Source organism: Neolamprologus multifasciatus, chromosome 7 (genome assembly GCF_963576455.1).
Source record: "Neolamprologus multifasciatus chromosome 7, fNeoMul1.2, whole genome shotgun sequence".
Lineage (NCBI taxonomy): Eukaryota > Metazoa > Chordata > Actinopteri > Cichliformes > Cichlidae > Neolamprologus > Neolamprologus multifasciatus.
The window spans coordinates 52,877,202-52,902,428 of NC_140445.1; the positions used below are offsets into that span (position 1 = coordinate 52,877,202).

The 25,227-nt window shown below is 38.1% G+C and overlaps 1 protein-coding gene across 1 annotated transcript; it reads left to right on the top strand.

Moving 5' to 3' along the window:
• The first annotated feature begins 7,188 nt into the window (after positions 1-7,188).
• Positions 7,189-24,308, top strand: LOC146515385 (anoctamin-9). The gene is made up of 25 exons (XM_085166354.1): positions 7,189-7,401; positions 7,515-7,633; positions 8,307-8,381; positions 8,499-8,621; positions 8,709-8,845; positions 9,163-9,212; positions 9,306-9,364; positions 10,205-10,284; positions 14,683-14,817; positions 14,888-14,981; positions 15,075-15,135; positions 17,356-17,438; positions 17,553-17,657; positions 17,828-17,992; positions 18,074-18,110; positions 19,599-19,710; positions 20,181-20,238; positions 20,338-20,435; positions 20,528-20,724; positions 20,817-20,969; positions 21,051-21,201; positions 21,307-21,420; positions 21,521-21,614; positions 22,423-22,535; positions 23,243-24,308. Exons 2-25 carry the CDS (start codon positions 7,613-7,615, stop codon positions 23,256-23,258), a joined length of 2,331 nt encoding a protein of 776 aa, XP_085022480.1. The 5' UTR covers positions 7,189-7,401; positions 7,515-7,612; the 3' UTR covers positions 23,259-24,308.
• The last annotated feature ends 919 nt before the right edge of the window (positions 24,309-25,227 follow it).

Here is a 25,227-nt window from a genome sequence, read left to right on the forward strand (position 1 = left end):
AAGTGCCTCCACGCTACTAGCCAATAGTCTTCGCCCGACGGTGAACAGACACTGCACCCAAGTGTCCACGTGCTATGTACACTGAACTAATTCAAGGAGATAGTCCAGGTGACAATATTACGCTTACCGTAGATAAAACACAAAAACAAAGAAACAAACTAATGGTAATTTAACACATTTACATTCAGTTTTTGTGTTAATAGCCTGAATCTTACCATTGTTCTTGGTAGATAGTGTTAGACTGTATTGTATGTATTTGTTAAACGTATCTCTCTTTCATTACTTTCTTGTATTTAACCTGAACTTTATGCAATATAACCTTGACTGGTTTCTTTGTATTTTTCTTATAAAATTATTTGCACTTGTTTGTTTGTTCATGCTATTTCCCCACAAACATGGGACCCATGTCAAAATTGCTAAAAGTTGTTGGTAAATTTAATTTTTCCAGGACTGAGCAGAAAAAGCGTATAACTCTGTGGAAACACCTATTTTGACTGTATGGAAAATAGTTACATAATATTATTAACCTGGTTGTTTTATTAGATATATTATGTAATTCAGTTCAGTTTTATTTATACAGTGCCAAATCACAGGAAGAGTTACCTACAGGCACTTTATGCCTCAAGGTAGATCAACAATCATCAATCATACAACCCCTGTGATCAACCATTTAGCGGCAATAGGAAGTAAAAACTCCCATTTAAGGGGAAGAAACATCCAGCAGAATCAGGCTCAGGGAGGGGCAGCCAAATAAGGGAGGAGTCACCTGATCCAGCCCTAACTATAAGCTTCCTTAAAATGCAACGTTTTAAGTCCGATCTTAAAAGTAGAAATGGTTTCTGTTCCCTAAATACAAACTGGGAGCTGTCTCCACAGAAGAGAGACCTAAAAGCTGAAGGCTCTGACTCCCATTCTATTTTTAAATATTCTAGGAACCACACGTAAACCAGCAATCTGAGAGCAAAGTGCTCTATTATTGTGGTATGGTACAATGAGGTTCTTAAGATAAGATGGGACCCAATTTTTCAAGACCTTGTATGTATATGTATATTTCTGCAGTCTGCCTTTGATGTCGTTCAGTCCCATTTAACTCAACTTAAGTTGGTGTTAAATCCAGAGAAATCCAAGTTCATGTTATTCTCAAATGGCAAAGAGTTGTTAGCTACGTCTCCTAAGATTAAAACAATTCAAGGAACTGAAATTGAAATGGTTACATCTTACAAGTATCTAGGGATCATTATAGATCAGAATTTGTCATTTAAGACTCACATTCAAAGGCTTGTGTCGAAGTTAAAACTAAAACTAGGTTACTTTTTTAGAAACCAATCCTGTTTCTCCCTCCAAGTGAGAAAACATTTGATTCGTGCAACCTTTTTACCTTTATTGGATTATGGTGACCTGCTTTTTATGAATGCACCTGCCCACTACCTAAAGAGGTTGGATACTGTGTACCATTGTGCTTTCCGTTTTATTACTGGCTATGGAAATCGTGTACATCATTGTTCTTTGTATGCTGCTGCTAAATGTCCATCTTTGCATATTCGCAGACTCTCCCATTGGTTGATCTTTATCTATAAATCTCTCCTTGGGCTGGTTCCATCTTATTTATGTGTTTATATGTGTAAAAACCACAACCAATACAGCCTTCGTTCGCACAATATCATACAATTGATTGTCCCAAACATCAGAACAGAATTGGGGAAAAAGGCTTTTAAATACGCTGCCCCTGCTTCCTGGAATAATCTGCAGAAGGAACTGAAATTATCAGAATTGGTTACCTTGGGAGAGTTTAAGTCTGTCTTAAAGGAACGAGAGAACAGCTCTTTTACTCAGTGTGATTGTTTTTAATGTACTCTTAATTTGATCTGTTATTGTATATTTTACACATGTTGGTATGGGATATTGTATTTGTTTTAAATGTTATATACCTATGTGGTATGTGACTTCTGTTGCCATGATGCCAGGTCTCTCTTGGAAATGAGATTTTAATCTCAGTGAGATTTTTTACCTGGATAAATAAAGAACTAATAAATATGCAGTGCAAAATTATGTTTATGTTTCTCAAAGTCTCTAAAATGTGTATCAACAATTAAAAGCCAGTCAGTAATTAAAATTTTACAAAGAAATGTTATTCTGGAGAAGTCTGTGCTTGTTTTCTTTTATACACTATTTCTATGTTTATATGATATGTACAATCCTTTGATGCATTTTTAATTTTTAGAAGTTTCCATACTGTGCTGGTCGCTTTCTCAGCTGTTATAATAAAAAAAATGATTTTTAAAAAATAAACAACAACAAATAGCTGAGACATTTTACTTTTGCATAGAAAAATATGATCTCTTTTCAAATTTGAGCCAGCTACAAGTCTCAAAAAGTTAAGTTGTACCAGGAGGCAACATTAGCTTTCATTTTGAGGTTAACTGACAACAGGTCAGTAACATGAATATGCATAGATAGAAGATCTTAGAGAGGCTGTGAGGATGGACAGAGAATCACCAGTCTGCAAAAACCTACATTTACAACATTACTGTTCCTCAACATAAAAATTGCAAAGAGATGGACACTTTTTACAGACTTAAGATGAGATGAAACATCTGACTTGCCTTTAGTGGCTGCATCTCTGACCCATTATACATAGAACTGGAAGTTTATAAATCGGAAAAGGCACCACAGGTGCTGAAAGATATTTACAGTGTGTTGTCTAAAGAAGAGGGAATGCTACACAGCGGTAAACATGGCTCTGTCCCAACTTTTCTCCTAATCATTGGTTCACTTATTCACACACTGGGAGGTTAAACCAATGAAAAAGCTAAAAATAAAAAATAAAAAGAAGAAGAAGAAAAAAAAAAATACCCCATAGCAACAACCTAGCCCTTGTGATAAGATCTGTCAATTCACAATGAAAATGCTGCTACTTTAAACCAAAACAGAGGTCACATGGTCACAAGGATTTTGTTTCCTTTTTTGGTCAGTGATGTCTTGTAAAACTTCATTTGTGTAATTTGTTTAGCAAAATGTCCAGGGTTAACTTTGGGAAGGTCCTGTGTCTCTTTCTCTCACACACACTCATGTGAACAGAAACAACACATTTCCCAGTATGTGTAGGATCCCACAACCTACTCTGTCTTTCACGTAAGAGGATGTTCAGGTAGTTAAATGGGTACACGGTGACCCCATTTTATCACCTCATGGGCCATTATATATATATGAAATATAAGACTTTCACTTCTTTGTTGAGCAGACATTTCCTGGAACTAATCCCCTCAGCAGTGGATGTTTGTTATATTTGCTTAGATTTGTTTAGAGCAGGACTTTGTTTGGCACGTCTTTTCCTCTCTGGCGTGGAGTTCAGGAAAGAGACTATCTGCAGCATTTTCACTCCACCTCCTAGCCACCCCAGCCGGTCTTCTTACACTGGGGTCAAATTTAGTAGCAGTGCCCCCACCCCCTCCGTCACCCTTGAAGTGGTTCTACAATCCTGTGTGGGTGTAATTATGATGTCCTCCTCTTAGGGGTGTGGTGGAGTACAGAAATACAGCAGCTTATTTTCGCAACCACTTTTTCTCCACCCTCATATCGCCTATCTTCCTTGAGATGTGGGTTTTCCTGGGTGAGCATTGCCTTTCCAGGATTCCAAGACTAATGATGAAAATCCTCCTTAATAACAAGGCACGGAGGACCACCCATTTGACATGTTATTTTGCCTTTTCTTTAGTTAAAGTTTAAGAAGAGGGCCACAGAAATAGATCCCAGACTGCACAGCTAGAATCATAACCACATCATCTCACAAAATCATTAAAACAGAATGAAAACATAGTTTAATAAAGTATAGCTGTAATGACACCAGGCAGGTTTAAATACAATGAGGTGACACAGAATCTAATTGTAGTATCAGATACATACATTAGTCAAATTATGATAGGCCAAATGTTTAGTCATTCAATTTTATTGTATGCTTAGTCATGGCTATCCTGTTGATTTAATCTCATACTGGTTTTAATAAGGTTTTTATGTGACATGACCCTCCATACATGACGAATATAAAATAGTGTGTACATAAATTGTTGATAGAGACTTAAAAATGATTTCAGTAGGTGATTGTGCTGTAAAAATGTGTCTCTGCAAGAACAACAGTAAAGGAAGTGCTCATCAAAATAGTTGTGCTGGAGGGAAAAAGCAGCCACTGGATGGTGTGTGTGTGTGTGTGTGTGTGTGTGTGTGTGTGTGTGTGTGTGTGTGTGTGTGTGTGTGTGTGTGTGTGTGTGTGTGCGTGTGTTCGTGTCTAGCTTTCTTTGTGAGGACCGAAATCTGCATGCTACTATACTTGTGAGAACCAACAGCTGTGACTGTGTGTCTGTATATTGGAGGGGGATTGGGTGGATTATTGAGTTTTTAAATCAATATAACCATAAAACCAGCTTTATTTCATTTCTAAGCGATGCAGACCACATGATTGATATTGACCCCTGTTGTCGCCCATTTATGAATAAAAGGTCTATCACTTTTAAGAAAAAATTTTGAAAAAAATCATAATAAAAAATATGTTAATCTTGAACAAGTATGTTTACTATCTAATAAAAAAATCACAGGTGAACAGGTTTGCGTCCACCTATATAACTGTATCAGCAGCACTGAACAAAGAGCCAGTTTGTGCCAGCTTATCTGAGATTTGATAAGAGAAATCACCCTTTTATTTTGTCTCTGATTGCACCACATCAGCAGTCATGGATGACTCATTTCTTTGCGAGCAGACCATTCAGTTTGTGTTTTTTAACTAATGGCGTGTCTCATTCTCATCGTTAAACTCACCGTCAGACTCTGACTAGACAGGGCTTATATTGCACACCTGGTTGAGCAGGTGAGCCATGAACTGAAGGTAAGAGCTCTTACTGAAGGGGGCTGGGTTTCAGTCTACCCCAGACCATTTCCTTTGTGTCATTCCACCTTTCTCTCTACTGTCTGCACTGCCCCATCCAATAATGGTAAAAGGACTCAATTCTGGAAACTCTTTCTTTGTGATTTTCCAAATCTTCTTTCTGAACTAAAATCTCTGAGGTTCTTTGAGCAGAGACTCTTTTTCACAATCTTGATTGGTAAGGAGCCACAAAACAATTTTATTTGTTATGTCTGATGCCTGATTTACAGCTAGGATAGAGTGTGAGAAGATAGATAATGGTTGCTGTAAAACAGAGGGTAACATGTGCAGGAATGCTGGAGCAAATAGGTGCAGGTACTTTAAATATAACATTGTTGGAATCTTGTGCAGGAATAGCAAGTACATAGAGGTGAAACACAGTAATTAGAGGTGTGAAGTCAATGAAAATGTGCTATTTGATATATTCTTCACAGAACATGAGCCAAAGGCAAGGAATCTGAGATTGAAATAATCACTTTTTTTCATAAACATTGAAAATAGGTCCCACACAATGGTAGTAAGTAAGCCAGAAATCTAAAATCAAGTTCACTACATACTATAACCAAATCAATACAGAAATCAGAAACCACACAAATACACTGCTTTATTGAAGAATTTTTGAGGTGGTCTTGTGCAGTTGTTCTTCAGTCTCCCTAAAGAGTTTTTCTTTGGACATTGGCTGTATTCACACACATTTGCAGTTCACTCCTTTAACCTGATCATTTTTAGAGGAGTGCCTATTGTTTGTTCATTTGTTAAGTTACTTAATATTGACTTATGACACATTCAAGCATAAAATAGGCAGAAGAACTAGACCTAAAACAAAAGCTATCAGCAGACAAACAGTATCCGAAAGTCATGCTCTCAATAACCAGGACAAAAATCCAGCCAGCACCCTACACGGGACTTGGGAAATGGATCTGGCCCTCTGGTTGGTCCATTTGTTCGCTGAAGCTTCATCACAGATGCTCTCAACGGCTGTTAAGAAGTCATTCTTAAGGAAAGCAAACATGGAGTAAAGGCAGAGATATGCCAAATTACGTAAATTAAACCGGACTGAATATGAGTGCTAACAGATCTTATGGACTCATGAACCCAAATTTGAAAGTTTTAGTTCAAGTCATCATCAATATGTCAGGAGAGAGTTACAATGGTGAATGTCTACAGCTATCTATAAAACACAGTGGAAGTCTGGGGCTCCATTTCAGCCAGCTGTGTTGGGGATCCTGTCAAAATATATGGAATTGTAAATTTAGAAAAGTACAATTGTATTTTGATTCACCATGTTGTACCATCTGGGATGTTTCTGACTGACAACGGTTTAATTTTACAGCATGATAATGATCCCAATGCAGTAAAAGCATGCCTGGACAGAAAAACACAGAGCAGCCTACCTAGACCACTGAAGCAGTGTGGGATCACAGAGGAAGGAACTAAAGGTTCCCAGTATCCAAAAAGAGCTTTGAACATGTTTCAAGAAACCCAGAGAACTATTCCCGAAGACTGCTTAAAGAAACGATAAGAAAGCTGCCTAACAGAATTCAGGCTGTGTTGAAGAATAAAGGTTGTCGCACCAAAGCTTGTTACATTTGTATAAACTGTTTATACCTTATATATGGTGCAGTTACCCAGTTATATTTGCACATTTCAATAAATCGTTGAACACATTTCTTGTTTTTCCTCCCAAAATAAAATGAAATAAAATGTGCCTCAAGTCTTTTGCACAGGACTGTGTATTCAGAGAATCTCAAACCCCCAACACAATGGAAAAACACCAGACCATTGACTATACTAATCATTTAAGCCTTTTAGTACTACCTGTAAAGATGACAGGTTGTTGTAAATAGGTGGAATAGATTCAATTATATCCAGCAAACAAAACAAGATGCCCATTACAATGTGCTGTTTAACACATAGATATAATGATCTCATTCTTAACAGGGAACTTAACTATATTTGTCCTAATATTTAGAATGAATGTGCTTCCCCCTATTGTTTTATTTTTCCGCATTGCCTTTTTAGTAAATGTTAGCGAACCTGCTTAGTCTTTCCATTATAGACTCCAAAAATGCTTTTTAATTTTGTAAGATTTTTATTTATTTATTTATTTTGTAAATGTCACAGTCAGTGCTGACAATGGTGTGTAGGACGATTTAGTCACAGCCAAGTCAGGGGGTTTAACAGGCGGTTTCAGCCAGTGTGTTTGCTTCCATCTAGCGGTGGATAAATGGTACTTTGCTCATAGGAGAGAAGGAGGAGGCATAACAAAAAAAGAAGAAGAAGAAGAAGGAAAGCCATTCCATCGTACCTGTCAAGTCAAAAGGAGGTAGTCCAACTGGCTGGGCTGTATGTTCTTTGTCTCTGGGGTTATTCTGTATCACACTGGGTTTTTTTCTGTCTTGTTTTTTGTTGGATTTCCCCCTGGACTGAGTGATCACAGAAGAAGGTGGAGGCTGTAAAGATAGATGGCGTGACATCAGCAACAGGTAGAGTCGGTTTTTATACATACCTCTGCTGGTGAAACAACGCCGCAGTTGATCTTAGATGCAATCCGGAAGTTGCCTACTGCTTGTTGAAGAGACATCATATCATTTTATAGCTGGAGAAATCGCTGAGCTGAGGCTTTGGTGTCACTGAATGGTGATCGAAGCTTTATTGTAACCGGAAAGTCACTGCTTCATTCAGCACCGATTCATCATGCCTCTCAACAACAGACAGGTAGGTGATCCGATTCATGAATAATAATGATGCTTCTGTTTTTTTTTTTTAATCGTTACGTACTGAAGATGCTCTGAGGCCGCCTCACACTAACAGATTTTATGTTATCAGCGGCCCTGCTGTTTATCATGACTGCACATAGCTTCATCAAGCAGTGATTACATCAAACCCACTACAGATTCACTTAAATCAAGTTAGTCAGATGAGGTCAGAACATATTCACGCTTTAATCTGGCCTGCGTATGAATCAGGATGTTCAGGTGCTACTGCCTCTGCCATGAATTCACTGTTTGTGGATGTACGTGTGTCAGTGAGAGAATCCCCTGAGGACTTAAAGAAAGCGTGGGTTTGGACTGACTGCTAGACTATATGAGCACGCCATGTTTTTCATTCAGGTTAGATTAGCTCTCTGTGCTTTGCTTTCTCAGCGCAGTGGCATTCATTGTCACGCCCCCGTGTTATAGTTAGACAGGATTCTTTTGAAGGTGATAACCTTCCTGCTTACTTTCACAAGCACAGTATCACAAAACAGTGGCCTCATGAAACTCATCTGTTGTGACAAAAGTCTTTACCACATACTTTTCATGCCATTTTTAAAACCACGACTTAATGTATTTACATCAGCATGGGTGATTTCATAATGTAACATTGTTCATTGTTTTTGATGCTTCAGTCCAGTATTGAGATGCTGGAGCTGCTGGGAGTGGTAAAAGAAAATGGCAATGAACAGCAATCATTTCCGCCTGTGGTAAGCCATTGTCCACATTTATAGTTTAATATAATTATAATTCCAGTCCTGGCCATGTTAATGCATATATTATAACATATAATGTCTGATTTTGGCGTATTGTTTTTTGTCACTCAGCACACTCCACTCTCTTATGACTACGTCCTGGTTGCCAAAACGATTAATAACCAGGAGAGAGAGTCTTTCAGGAAGCAAACTGAGTACATCGAAGAGCTAAAAAAAAAGAACTTCAAAGTCACGGTGGGTGTTTAATAGTACACTTAACATTTCTACTATAAAATATACATTTCATCCATACAGTCATTCATCTTAATTTCCTTCTGTTAGAAAATCATAGATGATAATCTCGTCTTCTATGGGATTCAAGCGCCCAAGGAAATCTTTGAGAAGTACAGGTATCTGCTCAAGGTGTCCGATGCCTGCAACTGGAGCTCAGATCAGAGCGCAGTGTCTCTCAGTACGAGGTAAACAAGGCCACTGAAACTATTTTTGGCATTTTAAACATTCCTTGCTGCTGTTTTCTGACACTTAAAGCATCCCAGTGTTTATTTGCACTGTGTTGTGTTATCATTACAAAGGACTTGTTCTCAAGCAATTTATTTCCAAATTTTTCTGACCATGTGGTATTTAGATTAGGTCTTCGCCTTTGTGTTTTTATGAAAGTGGAATGCCTAGTTGTTTCTTTAAAATGCATTTTTTAAGGAATCAATAAAGATGCACTAATCTAATGACATTTGTACTTTATGATCAGCTGCATGAGTGATTCTTGTCCTTGTTTCAGGATACGGATTGTGCACTTCATCTTAGGTCACACCAGAATTCGTTCAGGAGGTGAGACAGAATTATTTACAACCCAGATCCTTTGCATTTAACCAGACCCTGAATATTTTTGTTATTATTCTCTTTACCTTTTAATCTGCACAGAAAATCTACGGGAGCTTATAAAGATGAAGGTTTTTGAGACCAAGTTCTGTCTACATGAGGTGAAATGCTTTGTTTGTTTGTTTTTAATTCTGGGTTTTAAGTCTTATCCTTGTATATGAAGTACTATGACAAAAGTTACATGATCAGTATAGACATGGGAAGAATGAGGGCTGCTGATTGCTTTACAGTATAAAAAAGAAAGAAAAGAAATGGTCTTCTTCTTCTTCAGAAATCATATCCATGGAGAGTGATAATGATAGCCAAGAATAAAAGCAGTCACCGTAGGAGTAACAATGATATGAAGTCAGATAAGAATGATCACATAAATCAGTATTTGCCATTGTTTTCTCTATGTGGGTCCACACATTCCTACGCTTAAGATAGTGACACTAAAAACTGTTAAACCACTGCCTTTCACATGGCTGCTTAGGTGTTGAGGTTTTCTCAAAAGCTTAATGAACTGAAACTTGGCAATGGCCTCTCAAAACGAATAGAAGAATAGTGGTGCCAAAAAAAAGTATTTGTTCACAGAGACACTGCGAGTCATGTTAATGCTGTGAGTCATCTAATACCGAGAATAATTGGGTATATGCATGTACATGATTGCTGATGAATACTACATGTTACTGTGTAAGCAGGGACATGATCTGTTATGTCGCCTTTACAAGCACATGTATGTCGAATGAAGTATCTTACAGTCTCAGCTTTGAACTTGTAAGGTCGAGTTGGTTTTAGAAGCCCTTAATTGTTGAAATCTGTTTTTTAAAAAGCCAGCAGATTACATATTCACACAAGAAAGCTTCTGTTCTCAGTGTAACTGTGTGTTTTGTTAAGCAGCTTGCAGAAAGATTTTCTACATGTTGCTGATTTGCTTTGATTTTGTGTGTTTCTGCTTTCAGAAAAAGAAACAGAGAGAACTGAAGGCGGGATGGGCACGGTGGACAGCCTGTCTCCAAGGGCAACCCATAACTGCTGTCAGGTTTGGACTGCAGCACAACAGCCTATTTATTATTCTGCACTCTATACTGTTCCAGTTATTGCAGCATAATTGGTTTCCAAACAAGACAACAGCAAACATGTCACGAACATGATGAATCTGTTGTTTGGAGCCATGATTTTAAAATAATGTACAGTAATTCATGGAGTTTTGAGTTAGAAGAGAGCAGAGATTTCTCTGTCTTTAGATTCAGGTGTATCTAAAACATAAACCACGCGTCACAGCAGCAGTTTTGTCTATATATCTTTTATACATTTAACAACCCTTAGTAAACATTTTTAGCTTCTTTGTCAGTTGGTATTACAGATACAACTTCAGAATTTATTTAGCTCTTATAATAATAGTGCAACAGATAAGTTAATATTACAGGGAAATAGTTGATGGGTGCACCATAATATGTGCCTTTTTGAATGATCCTAATGTTCATCCATGTGGGTGCAGTATGATATGGGGTGTAGTAGCAGAAGTAATACTGTTTCAGTCCAGTATTATGGATGGACCTCTTATTCTTCTCACTGGTTACTCAGTTCTCAACCCCTAAAATGACCCCCCTAAAATCTTGTTGTTTATGATGGTCGGTTGTTTGATCCCCAGCTCTTTCATCTGTATGTTGAAGTATCCTTGGGAAAGATACTAAACCTAGGCTAGCCCCTCATGGATCCATTTGGGTTTGTGTGTGTGTGAGCAAGAGTATTAAAAAAGTATCTGTGGATGCAGCTTGCAAAAAGTGTAAAAAGTGCCTCTATAAATTACAATTCCTTTGTGCAGTGGTTCTGGCACTGTCCAGATACCTGCTAACCAGATTAACTGGTCACTAAGGTGTCTGTTGGTGCAACGGTAAATGGTTATCTGTCTTTCTATGTTAGCTTGTTAATAATTTAAAAAAAATTTGATGGTAGGGTGCGGGAATGGGAAAACTGAGCCAAGAATCAAGGAGACTTTATGCACGCAATACATGAATTTTATGAAATTGCATGAGAATAATTTAGCACCTGATGAATATTGAATGCCTGAACCAACGTCTGGAATGAGAATGGTCTGCCTGAAGCGAGTTGCATTAAAGTACTACAAGAGTTAAAATATTATGCTTTAACATATAACATATTATGTGGCACTTCAGTTATTTTGTTTTGTTTGAAACAAAGAAAAAATCTGAAAATAACTTTAACTTACTTCTTTACCTGCTCAGAAGCATATACATTAACAGTAAAACATCTGACAATTCACCAGTGGTTGAAATTCTGTGGTAAATCGGTAATTTGAGCCTAAAATTGGTCATGTGATTTTTCCAAATGAATAGCTCTAAAGTTACAAACGTGCACATTTTGATGCTTGTATCTGCTTTTCAAATCATTTTTCACTTATGTGCTGCACTATAAGCTAATCAGCTAACCTCTGAGACAGAACATCACTGCAGTACTTGTTTCTCTCAGGACTGTAATTATTTTAAATGCCACTTGGCAAGAACACATGCATATGAAGACAGGACTCTACACTTAAAGAATCTACAGCCACTTCATTAACTAAGTGAGGCTTAGCTGCATGGCAAGGATGCTAATCTCAGCGAGTTGTTGCTAGCATCCTGCAGTTTACCAGGTTCAAGGTTTACTAAGGTGTTGGAGTTCAGTGTATTTTCTAATAAACACACACACACACACACACACACACACACACACACACACACACACACAAAAACCACTGGAAGTAATTGGAAATGCTATTAGTTAAGTAGATATTTGGCTATAAAACAAAGCGCTAGAATCACTAAAGCTTTGACCTGTTGGTGACATAAAGGGACCACCAATGTCAGTGGAGTTCAGCTGTGGTGCAAAAGTGAATTATGTCTTCCTTGCAGTAAAAATATGTCATGCTGACTATTCTGACCACTGTGTATTATCAGAACTATACACAGTGCATGTTATATCGTGTTATGTTATGCATAGCATAAACTGTACACTGACATAAAGTTTGCCAGTAAAGTAGATAAATACAGTGAGGAGTTACTATAAAAAAAGTCTGTCCTATATCAGTAATGCATAAAATTGTTAAGAAATGTGTTACTGTGAAGTGAACATTTTTATCCACATTTGTTTCAGAAGAAATGATAAATGTATATTCCAAAACGTTGATTCTGTTCTTCTGGACATGCGTTTTCGATGGGAGAAACGTTTCTCACTCATCCAAGTGACTTCTTCAGTCTGCTGACCGCAGGTTTGCCCAACCTTATAAACAGTACATTTGCACAATAACTGAAACTAGCCCACTTAATGAACAATGGGCTGGGAGGTCAGTTCCTTGATCATTATCAACAACCACTGATCAAAGACCATGAGTACCATTCACAGAGAGTTGGGGAATGGCTGCAATGACAGCATTGTAAGATGGTGAAAGATGTGCCCTTAGGCCCCCTCTTCGATTCAGAGATGGTCGTTCCCTTTTCACGTAAATCAGTCTGCTGCCCAGCTAGTCTGACTCCCCACTCAAACCACCATTCCTCCCTGTCCAGGATGTGTACATCCTCATCATTGAAAGAGTGTCCACCGGCCTGTAGGTGTAAATAGACTGCGGAGTCCTGGCCTGACAAGGTTGCTCTTCTGTGTTGTGCCATCCGCTTCGCCAGAGGTTGTTTGGTTTCCCTGATGTATAAATCCTGGCAATCCTCCTGGCACTTAACAGCGTACACTATGTTAGTCTATTTGTGTCCGGGGACCTGATCCAATAGTTCAGTATTGGTGTGTTTAGGGGTTTATAAGCCACACAGACTCTGTGTTTAGAAAAAATGCATCTCAACAGTTCTGATACTCCTGACACATTGGGGGATCACTAAGGGTTTTTGCTTAGGCAGCAGTTGTCCTTCTCTCCTGGTTAGGCTGGAGATTTCTTTAGGTGCCTTCCCAGCTTTGATAAATGTCTTAAGAATGCCTTCTTAATGTGATGTTCTTCTGCTTCCCTGGCCGCTGTGTCTGTGGAGATGGTGTTCGCTCTCTGCTGTAGCGTCCTGATGACACCCAGTTTATGCTCCATTGATGATGAGAGTCAAACCTTAAATACTGATCCGTATGCATAGATTTGGGGTATACATCAGCTTTTAGATGTCCCCCATTACTGATGGAAATCTCACAGTCTAAGAAGGCTAACTTGCTACTTTTCATATCCTCCCTGGTGAAATTGATGTGTTGGTCCACTGAGTTACTGTGATCCATGAATTGTGGTACGTCCTGAGATTTGATTTTCACCTAGGTGTCATCCACATATCTGAACCAATGTGTTCCCGGGTAGGATAACAAGGCCCTCTTTTCCCTTTCCTTCATGTACAAGTTGCCGATGATGGGTGAAACTGGGGAACCCATGGTACACCCATTGGCTTTGATCAGTGGTTTTTGTGTCACGGTCTGTGTGGCAGACCGTGGGTGTGTGGGGAAGGAGGACCCAAGATGCAGGACTCTGCGGTGCAAACAGTGTGTTTATTTACAGTGAAGTAAATAGTACACAATAATGAATCCCCGTGCGTTTCCAACTCCTGTGACGCGTCTCCTTCCCAGTGCTCGTGCTCCGTATCTCCGCTCCTGTGAAACTTGTGCTCGCTGCTCTCCCGTTCCCGCACTTCTGCTGGAAATTCCACAGAGGCAGCCCTTAACACACAACTACAAAGTGACAGACTAGAACTCACTGATTTTGCTGGGAACACTGACGGGTAGTCACTCAACAATCCAGCGTCGAGGAGCTCTCAGCCACACTGTTTTGTAGCTCCTCTGACGAGGCTCGATCGGCGCCAGGTGTGTGAGGAGATCCTCGGGTGTGACCGGTCAACTGGCAGGGCCACACCCACCAGGCCTGAAGGTGCCTGTCACGACCGCGCCCCCCCCCCACACACACACACACACACACACCCCTTCCAAAACACAAACATGGAGCGCAGGAAAAGCAGCAGAACAGAGCACACCCATAATATAATATATATAATATATATAATATATATAATATACATAATATATAATAATAATAATAATAATAATAATAATAATAATAATAGTCCACACTGCGGACCCCGAGTCCCTGGAACCGGGTCTGTGACATGTTGTTCAATTGTCATGACAATTTGCATATTAATAATAAGTAACTGACCTCACAGTCCATTGTTTATTCACTGGACTATTTTCAGTCATTGTGCAAAATATACTGTTTATAAGGTTGGGGGTACCTGCACTCAGCTGAGGCTGAAGAAGTCCCTTGGATGAGTGAGAAACGCTTCTCCCATTGAAAATGCTATGTCCAGACGAACAGAATCAACTTTTTGGGATTTACTTACCTGGATGATTGAGCATGCATCAAGACATAAATGTAGTTCTTTTTCTATCTGTCTGTGTTTTATTGTGTCAGGAACTACTTTGGAGAAAAAGTGGCCTTGTACTTTCTGTGGCTGGGCTGGTACACATTTCTCCTAATCCCACCTGCTATCATCGGGATCATTATCTTCCTCTATGGCATCTCCTACTACAAACACTCACCCCTCCTGTAAGTTTCTGGCTGTATCCTCATACAGTACATCTTTCCTTTGTAATGACTTAAACTTTAAATCTTTTAGAAATGAGGTTTGCAACTCCAACACAACCATGTGTCCACTTTGTGACAATGGTTGCAAAGAGTGGCAGCTCAATGACACCTGCATTTATACCAAGGTAAATCATTTTACATCATTACATTTATTGCAAAATAGATTAACAATGTGATTGTACATTTACCGCTTACTATGGCTTTTTTTCTATTTACAGGTGACCTTACTGTTTGACAACGAAGGGACAGTGTTCTTTGCGATGTTCATGGCAATATGGGGTGAGTTTGTCAATATTCACATCCATATTTGAGATATTTGACACAATCATGCAATAGGATCTTTTAATAATAGAAAATAAGAATGCAATTATGTTTTGTTTTAATTTGCTTGAACATACAGGACATTTTGTACAGACAAGTCTTTCATCAGCCTCAGATCTATTTCATTCAAATGCCAGTCTTTTTATGATTGCTCAGACATGTACTGCCAAGAGATGCCACATCACTGAACCTACTCTTCCTGGCTACTCATATCTTAATCAGCGCAGGCCATCTGGCCATGGGGGTGGTCGAGCATTCATCTATAAGAACATATAAATGCTTTTCACTGTTCTGCTTTTAGTATCTATATGTTTTTATTGATGCTTAGAGTCTGTAATCACACTTCATCTAATATTAAATTCTGATGTTTAAGCTAAAGATTTATCCGATCATGCTTCAGAGGTGTTAAGTAGCACAGGGTTTGAAGAGAATGAGCTAGAACTTGTTTGTAGGGAGGGGTGGGAAAGGGCAAAAGGAAGTGAGACATGATATTATTTGTATTATGCCGAATGAAGGTCACTTTTCACACACAATCCAAAACTAAATCAAAGAAAAGTAATGCACCATTTTTCATTGAAAAAGATATAAGGAGTTTATAATAAGACAACTGACAACAGTTTTCTGACATTCTTTTTATTTTTAAGTAAAGATTTTGTAAACTAAACCTCTTTCAACAGTAGTTGTTCACGTTCAAGTTAGTTCAACCTTGAAACTGTCATGTTTATGTAAAAGTTGTTAAGGTGGACTCAGCTACTAACACAAAAGCTGAGACTCATGTCTAAGTGTTCAAAAGAATTGTTCATAAAAGAAGACTTTAATTCACACTCACAATCAAATAAAAGGCACTGCATATAGGAAGAGGCAGAATAATCCAATAAAAACAACAACAAAAAATACTTCCAGTGAGCTACACACAGTGTGTATTGCACTGTGAAGCAAGTTAAACACACCTTTCCATTATCTGGCTTCACTTAAACTAACATCTTTAATCAGGCTGTATAGTCACACAAAGGTAATTAGCAACTTGATAGCTTAACACTGAATTAATTGCTGGTATTGGTAGTATCTGGCCAATCACAAACATGGAGAACTCTGTTATGAGTTTAATGGAAAATAAAAGTGAATGTGTGTGCACTTTAAGTGTGGCCAGGAAAACTGGAAAAAACCTACTATAATATAATGTTTAGCTTATTTGAAGCTTGGAAGGAAAGTTGGCAAAAATGCATACTGAGTAACTTAACAGAGATAGAAAAATCTGATGGATTAGAGTTGTTCTTCCCTCCAGTTAATGTTTAAATGTCCTTAAGGTAGTTTTATTGTCGGAGAGTAAAGATTAAATATAAAAACAGAATTCAAAGTAGGTTAAATCTATGTGAATATTTGATCAAAGGTTTTATCGTTCTTACTGATGCTTTTTATTGACAGGTGCCATTAAAAAAGTTTTGATCATCTTACTCACAGAGGGAGCCACAGATCTCACATGAATGCTAAGATCTGTTGCTATTTTGCAGAGAGCTGACTGGTCACTGTGCTTTGTTCAAACCTGTTGATCTCGAATCTCAAACATAACCTGCTCTCTACCACGTGAACCGTCTTTGTAATACTGACACCTTTATTAGGCTTAGCTGGATAAGTAAGAATCATGCTTAATAGAGCCGACACACATAAACAGACACACACTGGGTGAGGGATAATGTGGCATGGGGCAGCTCAATCGGAAAAGAATAAAGAGAGTGAGAAAAGGAACAAAGCGGTCCAGTAAATACACAGAAACTACTTGAACAGCCTTCAAAAAGTAGAAAGAATTGAAAGTGAAACTCAAACAGACAAACAAAAACACAGACAGGGGAAACCCAGGAGGGACATGGAAACGAAAAACAACAACAGCAAAAACTAAGGATTACTACAGAAACCATTTCACAAATACTATGTCACAGACAGCTGGCAGAGGTCAAATAAGAAATAATAATAAGCTTTTCAACCTCAAATTAAAAGCAGGCCAACACTGACATATTTCCCACTCAAAGTTATATTTAAAACAGACAAACACCTTAAATAGTCCCAAAGGTGGCAGAGGTTATTAACATGTGGTGATCAAGAACACTCACTGTTAATTAGTGCAACTATTTGGTGCAGAAAGTGCTCTATAAATCTCACAGAAACTCCTGTCTTTCACAGCAACGCTGTTTTTGGAGTTCTGGAAGAGACATCGTGCTACCTATGTGTGTGAATGGAAAGTGTCTGATTGGAGTGAGGAAGAGGTATTTGACAGTATTATCCACTCAATCCAGTTTGTGACACCAATACAGTGTTTATTACTTTTCATGGGTGTATGTGTAAGGATGTGTTTTTTTGCTTTTCAAACCAAACTACAGGAGGAACTGATCCTGGAACTTGTGAATGATGTCAACTGCGAACCAAAAAAATTTAAGCACTCCTATTGGACCAGCAGTCTGATTTTTATCTGTCTAACAATTATGGTAGGATATCTTTTCTTCTCTTTGTGTAAATACATTTAATAAGGATTAATAATGATTTAATAATGTACTGCTTAAAATAAGAGTCAGGCTGGTTTGAGCGTTTTGGAAAGAAAAATGATGTTAATCGGAAAAGTATGGTGACCCAACTTAGTGTCTTTGTGTTTCTACAGATATTAGTGATCATCAGCCTAACGAGTGCTGTGGTGGTGTTCAGGGTGATTGCAGCAGATTTTTTGGCAAAGTACAAATTGAAATCTTTAGGCAACCACTCCAACATATCTGTGATGGTGCTCGGGGGTTTCCTCCATTACTTCATCATCACTATCATGACACGGGTACACAGATGTCTTAAAGTACATCTCTTTATGTGTTTAATAATGCTATCTGTGACCATTATCATACTTTTGCCTTTGCAGGTAAATTGGATTGTGGCCAGGAAGCTCTGTGACATGGGTATGTTTAATGCACCTAATTTTCTCCCCCCCCCCCCCCCCCCCCCCCCATGATGCATTGATCTCTTTGAAATTGTCAAAAATTGTCAAAAATTAGGACACCCAAGACACTAAAATAAAATCTACAAAAGTAGATACATATTGCAAAAATGCTAGACCTAAGAAATATAATAAAAGGATGCTCTCTGGAATGTTCGTCGTGTTTTTGTGTCCTTGGGAAATAACTTGTGCATCCATCTAGGTGTGTGTGTGTGTGTGTGTGTGTGTGTGTGTGTGTGTGTGTGTGTGTGTGTGTGTGTGTGTGTGTGTGAGAGAGAGAGAGAGAGAGAGAGAGAGGGGGAGAGAGAGAGCATTAAAATGTGTCTGCAGATGGAGCTTGCAGCATAAGAAGTGCTTTCAGTAATATCTGAGTGCAAAAAAGCACTCAAATAAAATTGCTGTTTATTTGCCATGGGCTGAATTTGGAGAGAGCAGAACACAAAAAACTCTGGCTAACCTTAGAAATATTATAGCTTTACAGTGCTGTTAATTTAGTTACATGAGTTAGGCAATATAACAAACAGCTTGGCAGCAGAATGATGCATTGGTTGCCTTGCAGCAAGAAGGCTTGAGTTTGAATTGTCTGCTGGTGTGATGGTGAATGGTTATGTGTCTCTGTGTGATGGCCTGTTACATACTACTAATAATAATAATGATCATCATCATTATCATTATCATCATCATCACCGTAATAAACTGATGACAGGGTGTGGGCATAGAAAAGCTGAGCCAAGGGTAGTGGAGTCTTTATGCAGTGAATACATGAATTTCACTGACTTCCACAGGAATAAATTGACAGTAGATGAATGTTAACTGTTAACTGTATGAACCTAGTTGTATGTGTCACAGTATCTAAAAGGTAATGTGTCTTTGCAGTATTCTTGTTTTACTTGAATCAATTAAGCTCTTTTAAGTACTTGTGCTTCTTTACAAAAGCACATACATTAAAAGTAAATCTCTGACAGTTAACCAATGGTTGAAATTCTGCAGTAAAACAATGAAATGAAGGTCCTATCGGAAAATTTTGAAATTCAAGCGGCTAATGGGATTTTTTTTAAATGAATAACTCCAGAAGCATATAATTCTTTCCCATTCTTGTTTCCATTTTGAAGGAAAGATTGTTTCAGCTATCTGATGCACTTCCTGGTGATGTTGATAAAATCTGCACACCAAGAGAAGCCACATTCCAAGAAATCAAAACACTTTTGCGATAGTGTTTCTGCAGCTGCCATTGTTTTGGTGTGATGAGGCTCACAAATGCACACACATGTGCATGTACACACAGGCACGCAAGGATCAAACATTACCAGCCACGCTGTTGCAGCAAGCAGATACAATCAGAGAAAATTGATGTGGCTCTTTTGTAGGATGTGAGATTGTGCCATCTATTGGCCAAACCGTGAAATGCATGCATGCCGACGTACACTAACACGACTTCTGTCTTCACCAGAGGAGATAAGGTCGTTTGCTTCCACTGAAAAGAGCTTCACAGTCAAAATGTTCACCTTCCAGTTCTTCACCTATTTCACCTCACTGTTTTATGCGGCCTTCATTCTTGGCAGGTAAGAACTGCTGTCTGAATGCCTTTCAAAATTTATGGTTGTACTGATTTGCAGCATCTTCATTTTTCAGTCCTCCCCAGAGCCCAGACCTCAACATTATTGAAGCAGTGTGGGATCATCTTGACAGAGAATGAAACAAAAGGCAGCCAAGAAGCCTGGAGAACTATTCCTAAAGGCTATTTAAAGAAATAACAAGAATAAAAGTAACGAATAAATAAAGAATAAAAGTGGTCATACCAGATATTGACTTTAAAGCTTGTTAGAGTGGTACAAACTCTATGCGTTTCCAGATGTTTCATTAAATCCCCATTTTTCTATCAAAATACAAAGAATTGAAGGATGGCTCAAGATTTTTGCTCAGTTCTCTATAAATCTCATTGTCCTACCTTTTCAAACATGCTGTATGTCTTTGATCATTTGGACTTATCTGACTAATAATTCACTTTTCAATGATACATATATATTTACAGGATAAATGGCCGTCCTGGGAATTATGTAAAAATTGCAGGCCGTTGGAGACTTGAGGAAGTGAGTATGGCTCGGTCCACACTTAGAAAAAAAAAGTATTATTATTTATGTGATATTTTACATAAACTTTTTGACTTTATTTTAAACTTTTTCGTGCAGTGTCACCCTACGGGCTGTCTGACCGACCTGTTTATCCAAATGACCATTATCATGGTACTAAAGCAAACCATCAGCAATGTCTTTGAGTTCACTGGACCGTAAGTATAAAAGAGCTTTGTAATCTCATACAAACTTGTACATATGCCTCAACCTTGTATCTGTGCTGACGTAAGCGGTTTGTTTGAATTAGCTGGTTATGCCGGTTGTGGAAAGGAAAAAGAACCCAGAAACTACAGAGGAAATGTGCTCACTGCTATCTGAAAGATGACTCAGACACTAAAGATGGGGATGAACTTTGTGAAAACTGCAAGCTCCGAGACTGGCTAAGCAACTACCGCCTAAATGATGTCGACTCATTTAGCCTGTTCAGAGAGTTTTTGGAAATGGGTATGTGCTCAGTGTCATGCTTCAACAGCAACAGCAAAGGATAAACTAATATTAGGAAAAAAATAAAATTGATCTTTACTTTCTGTTCTCAGTGATCCAGTTCAGCTTTACCACCCTGTTTGTGGCAGCCTTTCCTCTCGCTCCGCTGTTGGCCTTCATCAATAATGTCATAGAGATACGTCTGGATGCCATTAAGATGGTCACTCTCGAGCGGAGGATGGTTCCCAAGAAAACCAACAATATTGGTGAGAACTGTTGTGAAAAGGCAGGACACTGTGGGTCTTGTTAGCATGTTGAGCATTAGTAACACTGCTGCTTCTCCTTAGGTGTGTGGCTAGATATACTAGAGGCTATTGGTGTCTTAGCAGTCATTGTCAATGGGCTGGTCATTGGTGTATCCTCGGACTTCATCCCCCGACTTGTGTACCGTTATCACTACGGCCCGTGTGCCCAAGGCACAGCTGCACCAGATACTGAGTGAGAAGTGCATTTCACTCGAAATTCTATACATTTTGCAATTGGTTGTATGGCTTATATGGTTATATGGTTTTCTTTTACGTTTTTCTTTTTCTCATGTTCAAGTTGTATGGTGGGTTACATCAACAACACTCTTTCCACTGCCCCAATTTTTCATGTGAATGATTCATATAAATACAGCGAGAACATCCCTCCTGGCGAACAGCCTTCCTTCTGCAGGTTTGTTTTCCTTTAGTTTTCTCTTACAGATTAAGTTTTAGAGTTAAAAATAAATAAATAAAAAAAATCTGATCAAAATCTAGTATGTTCCTTTTGACAGATATAAGGACTACAGGAGTGAAAATGACTACAGTCATACCCATCAGTTCTGGATCATTTTAGCTGCGCGCTTTGCATTCGTCATCTTGTTTGAGGTAAGACCTTTGGACTTTTACAAAGCACGGCACTACATTCACACATTCACCTCTTTCCTGAGCAGTTTTTTAGCATTCTGTTACAATATCTGGGTTTTGGGTCCAGGATTTGGTTCTTGTAACTATTAATTATTAAGGTTTTTGGGTTTTGTCATCCTTTAAGTTTGGGAGAATTTTATACTTTTGTTTGCCTCTCTTTGTATATTTATTTGAGTGATAAATATCTTTTGCATTTTCTGTTACATTCTGATTTTTAGTCTTGGGTTTATAATTCTTACTTACTATCTTTCTTCATCCCTTTGTTCCCCCAGTTAGTCACCCATATTTGTGAGCTCTCTGTGTTTGTTACAATGTGTATTTGCTGCCCCTCTATCAAGTCTGTATGTCATAGTGTTGATAACATTTCCTGTTTTATTGTAATAGTCTGCTACCCAGTGTGTTGTACTTTGGTTTTCTATCTATGATTTGCTTCAGCTGTGCTCCCTGTGTTAGTTTACTGAAGTTCCTATCTTCTATGGATTATTATACACCTTAAATTAAAGGTTGTTGCAAGTTTCAAGTCTGTCTTTGAGTTTGCATTGGGATGCTACTTCTTCCTAACTACAATGCATTCAACACAATGATTTTCTAACTTTGACAACTTTGAAAAAGTTTTCAGAGCTTAGAGTCAGGCTGTAACAAAACCAAGGTGTATGAAATAACCCATTACCTCCTTTTTTAATTAATTAATGAATTAAGTATTTTTTTAGTTTGTTTGTTTGTTTATAAAATGAGATTCACTTCCTAACCACGTACCCTCTGCTTGCAGCATGTTGTTGTCATATGCAAGTTCATTGCAGCCTGGTTTATACCGAGTGCTCCCATGGAAGTGAAGAACTGTAGGCTCTCAGATAAACTCAAGAGGCTAAAAGAGGAACTCCAGTGAGTCTTTGATAATACATGCTTACATGTGACTGCTTAATGCAAGAAACCCCCCAAAAACTGTTGTGCAATAGTGTGACTTGTCTTGTATCTTCTGAAATGTACCTGTAAGTAATGCTTGTGTCCCCAAAGGTTTCAGAATGTGTCTCTATTAAGTCATGACATGACACACTAAATATGTCAGTGTTATCAAAATGCTTTGTTACTACACGTTACTTTCTTTCAATTACAGTAATATCATGAGCTGATATGAGCAGTGAAAAGGTGGCTCATTTATTGCCCCAAAGTTAAACTGTACACTTCCCCTAAGTCTCTGATTTTCAGCTGAAACTTTCAAGTTTAACCATCCTGCCCCGTTCACACAGATTCCGACAAGTCGGACAAAGGGCTTCTTTGTCAAGTATTTGGTCAATAAGCATAATTGAGTTGCTTTAACAGATCCATCTTCCTTAACACAGTTTAGGATGTTTTTAAAAGCTAAACCTTTATTCTGCCTGCAGAACTAATAATATTGATAGTAGTGCTACTAAAAAACGAATTAAGATTTATTTAAACATGCCTATATTAAAACGGGTGTATTTAAATTTGGGTTTTCTCAACATTTTTCATGTAGACAACCTGACTTCCTTAGCGATTGTCACGTGATATCTGTTTAAAATAGTTTTCTACACAAATTCAACATTACTGTAATTTTTTATTTCTTGCAGATCATTTGAAGCATGACGGTGTAAACGGGATACATGTTACCCGAACAACACAAACCCAGTGTTGACTTGTGCATTAAAGTCTCCAGACTACTGCAGTGTTGCGTCAACTTCAAGGTTCTTAATCATCTCTCTGAGGAGCTCAGATGGAGGCCTGTGGCTGGATTGTCATCCATTAAAAGGACGGTAAAGGCAATTTGTCTTGAAGAAAACCAGTGTACAGCAGCTGATGTTACTGACCGCAACTTTCACGAGATTATTCTTATTCTGTATTGAGAATCCACCACTTGCTTGCTGTAGAAACTCCATATATACAAGCCTGTGTTTTGTATTGAAAGACTAAAGATAATTTATACTGATACTGTAAACGGGGTGTTGACTGTGTTATGCCTTACTGTATACTGTTTTACACAAAAAGCGCTGTGATGATTGTTGCTTTACTACAGGCAGAATCCAATTGTGTATTTTGTAACTCAGATGCAAGAATGTTTTGCTTTATAACATTTTATATCATTAAATACAAAAGCGAAAACATCTGTCCTTGTGATTGTCTATTAATTTAACATGTGAGCATTTTTGAATTTGCAAAGCCACGGATAGGAGTAGAAGCAATCTCGATTCAGTGGCAAAAAAGCCACACGTCTTTTGTCTTCAAGTTTGATTTTCAAGAAAAATACATTTTAAAACAAAATGTTTTAAAGCAGTAGCTTAATCACAAAGATATTGTAAATATTACACATTTGCAGTTTACATTTTGTGTGCATAAAACAAAATAGGATTTGTACTACCAATATAATAAGGGCTGTTGATTTAAAAATTCCTTAATGAATTCCTCTGTGTCTCGGCGTGAATTGGAGATTGTTATTAATACCTTTATTTTATCACGCCTGGATTACTGTAATTCATTGTTTTCTTCCCTTAACAAAACTTCTTTGATAGAGCTGCAGGTTGTTCAGGACACTTCCACGAGGCTTCTAATTCTTCACATGTCACACAGTTGCTGACTCAGTTGCACTGGCTCCCCATTAACTTATAAGTCCACTTTCAGATTCTGATTTCTACTTTTAGAGCATACTCTAAAAGTAGAAAGATACTTTCTGCATGAAGCAGCAACATCATACATCAGTGAACTTTTACATCCCCAGCATGCCCCTGAAGTCATGTGATAAGGGGCAGCTGCATTAAGGTAACCTTGTGTTTCTAGCATTTTGTTGCAAAACATGTTTGTTTGTTTTTTTAAACAAAACATGTAAGTTGTAGAATGTATGTATATATTTATTTAATAAAATTGTGTATTGTAGAATGTTGGTGGACGGTTAGAATCTGAAAAACCTCAACCTCAATTTTACCTGACAGTAAAAAACTGGTTTAGAACTTAAGAGCTGCGAGTATTTAAGGCTGCCAGTTGTCATCAGATGAGTGTGATTGTTTGTGCTGTGAGAAGGCTTGACATGTGAGTAACTGTCATAGCCAGAGCTAAACGGGCAAATAAATGCCTCTTGCTTCCAACATACCTTGTCTTGGTTTTCCTCGCTGTAAATTCAGCCGCAAAAGGTTGCAGTGCTATAAAAATAACATTTTACTTAGTTACTCAATAATGACTTTATTTATGACATTTAGACTTGTGGTAAGGTCACAAAAGAATGCAAACGCAATCAAAAGAACTGCAGGCCTCATTTGGCTCAGTTAATGTCAAAGTTCTTGATCCAACAATAAGAAAGAGGCAAAAATAGCATCCAGGGGAGTTCAAGGAGAAAACTACTGCTGACCAAAAATAACACAAAGGCCTCCCTCACATTTCCCAAAAAACATCTTGATGAACCCCAAGACTTTTGGGAAATATTCTACAGTGATGAGAAAAAAGTGTAACTTTTTGGAGGCTTTTTGTCCCGTTACAATTGTCATAAAACTAACACAACATTGCACAAAAAAAACATCATTCCAACAGCAAATGTGGTGGTGGAAAAGTGATGGTCTGAGGCTGCTTT

What these genes read in the sequence shown, in the direction of transcription:
- LOC146515385 (XM_085166354.1), top strand. Translation starts at nt 7,613, where the DNA reads ATGCCTCTCAACAACAGACAG. An exon ending in AAAAGAACTTCAAAGTCACG is followed by an intron (nt 8,622 to 8,708) that starts GTGGGTGTTTAA and finishes TCCTTCTGTTAG; the next exon opens with AAAATCATAGATGATAATCT. An exon ending in CAGAGAGTTTTTGGAAATGG is followed by an intron (nt 20,725 to 20,816) that starts GTATGTGCTCAG and finishes TTCTGTTCTCAG; the next exon opens with TGATCCAGTTCAGCTTTACC.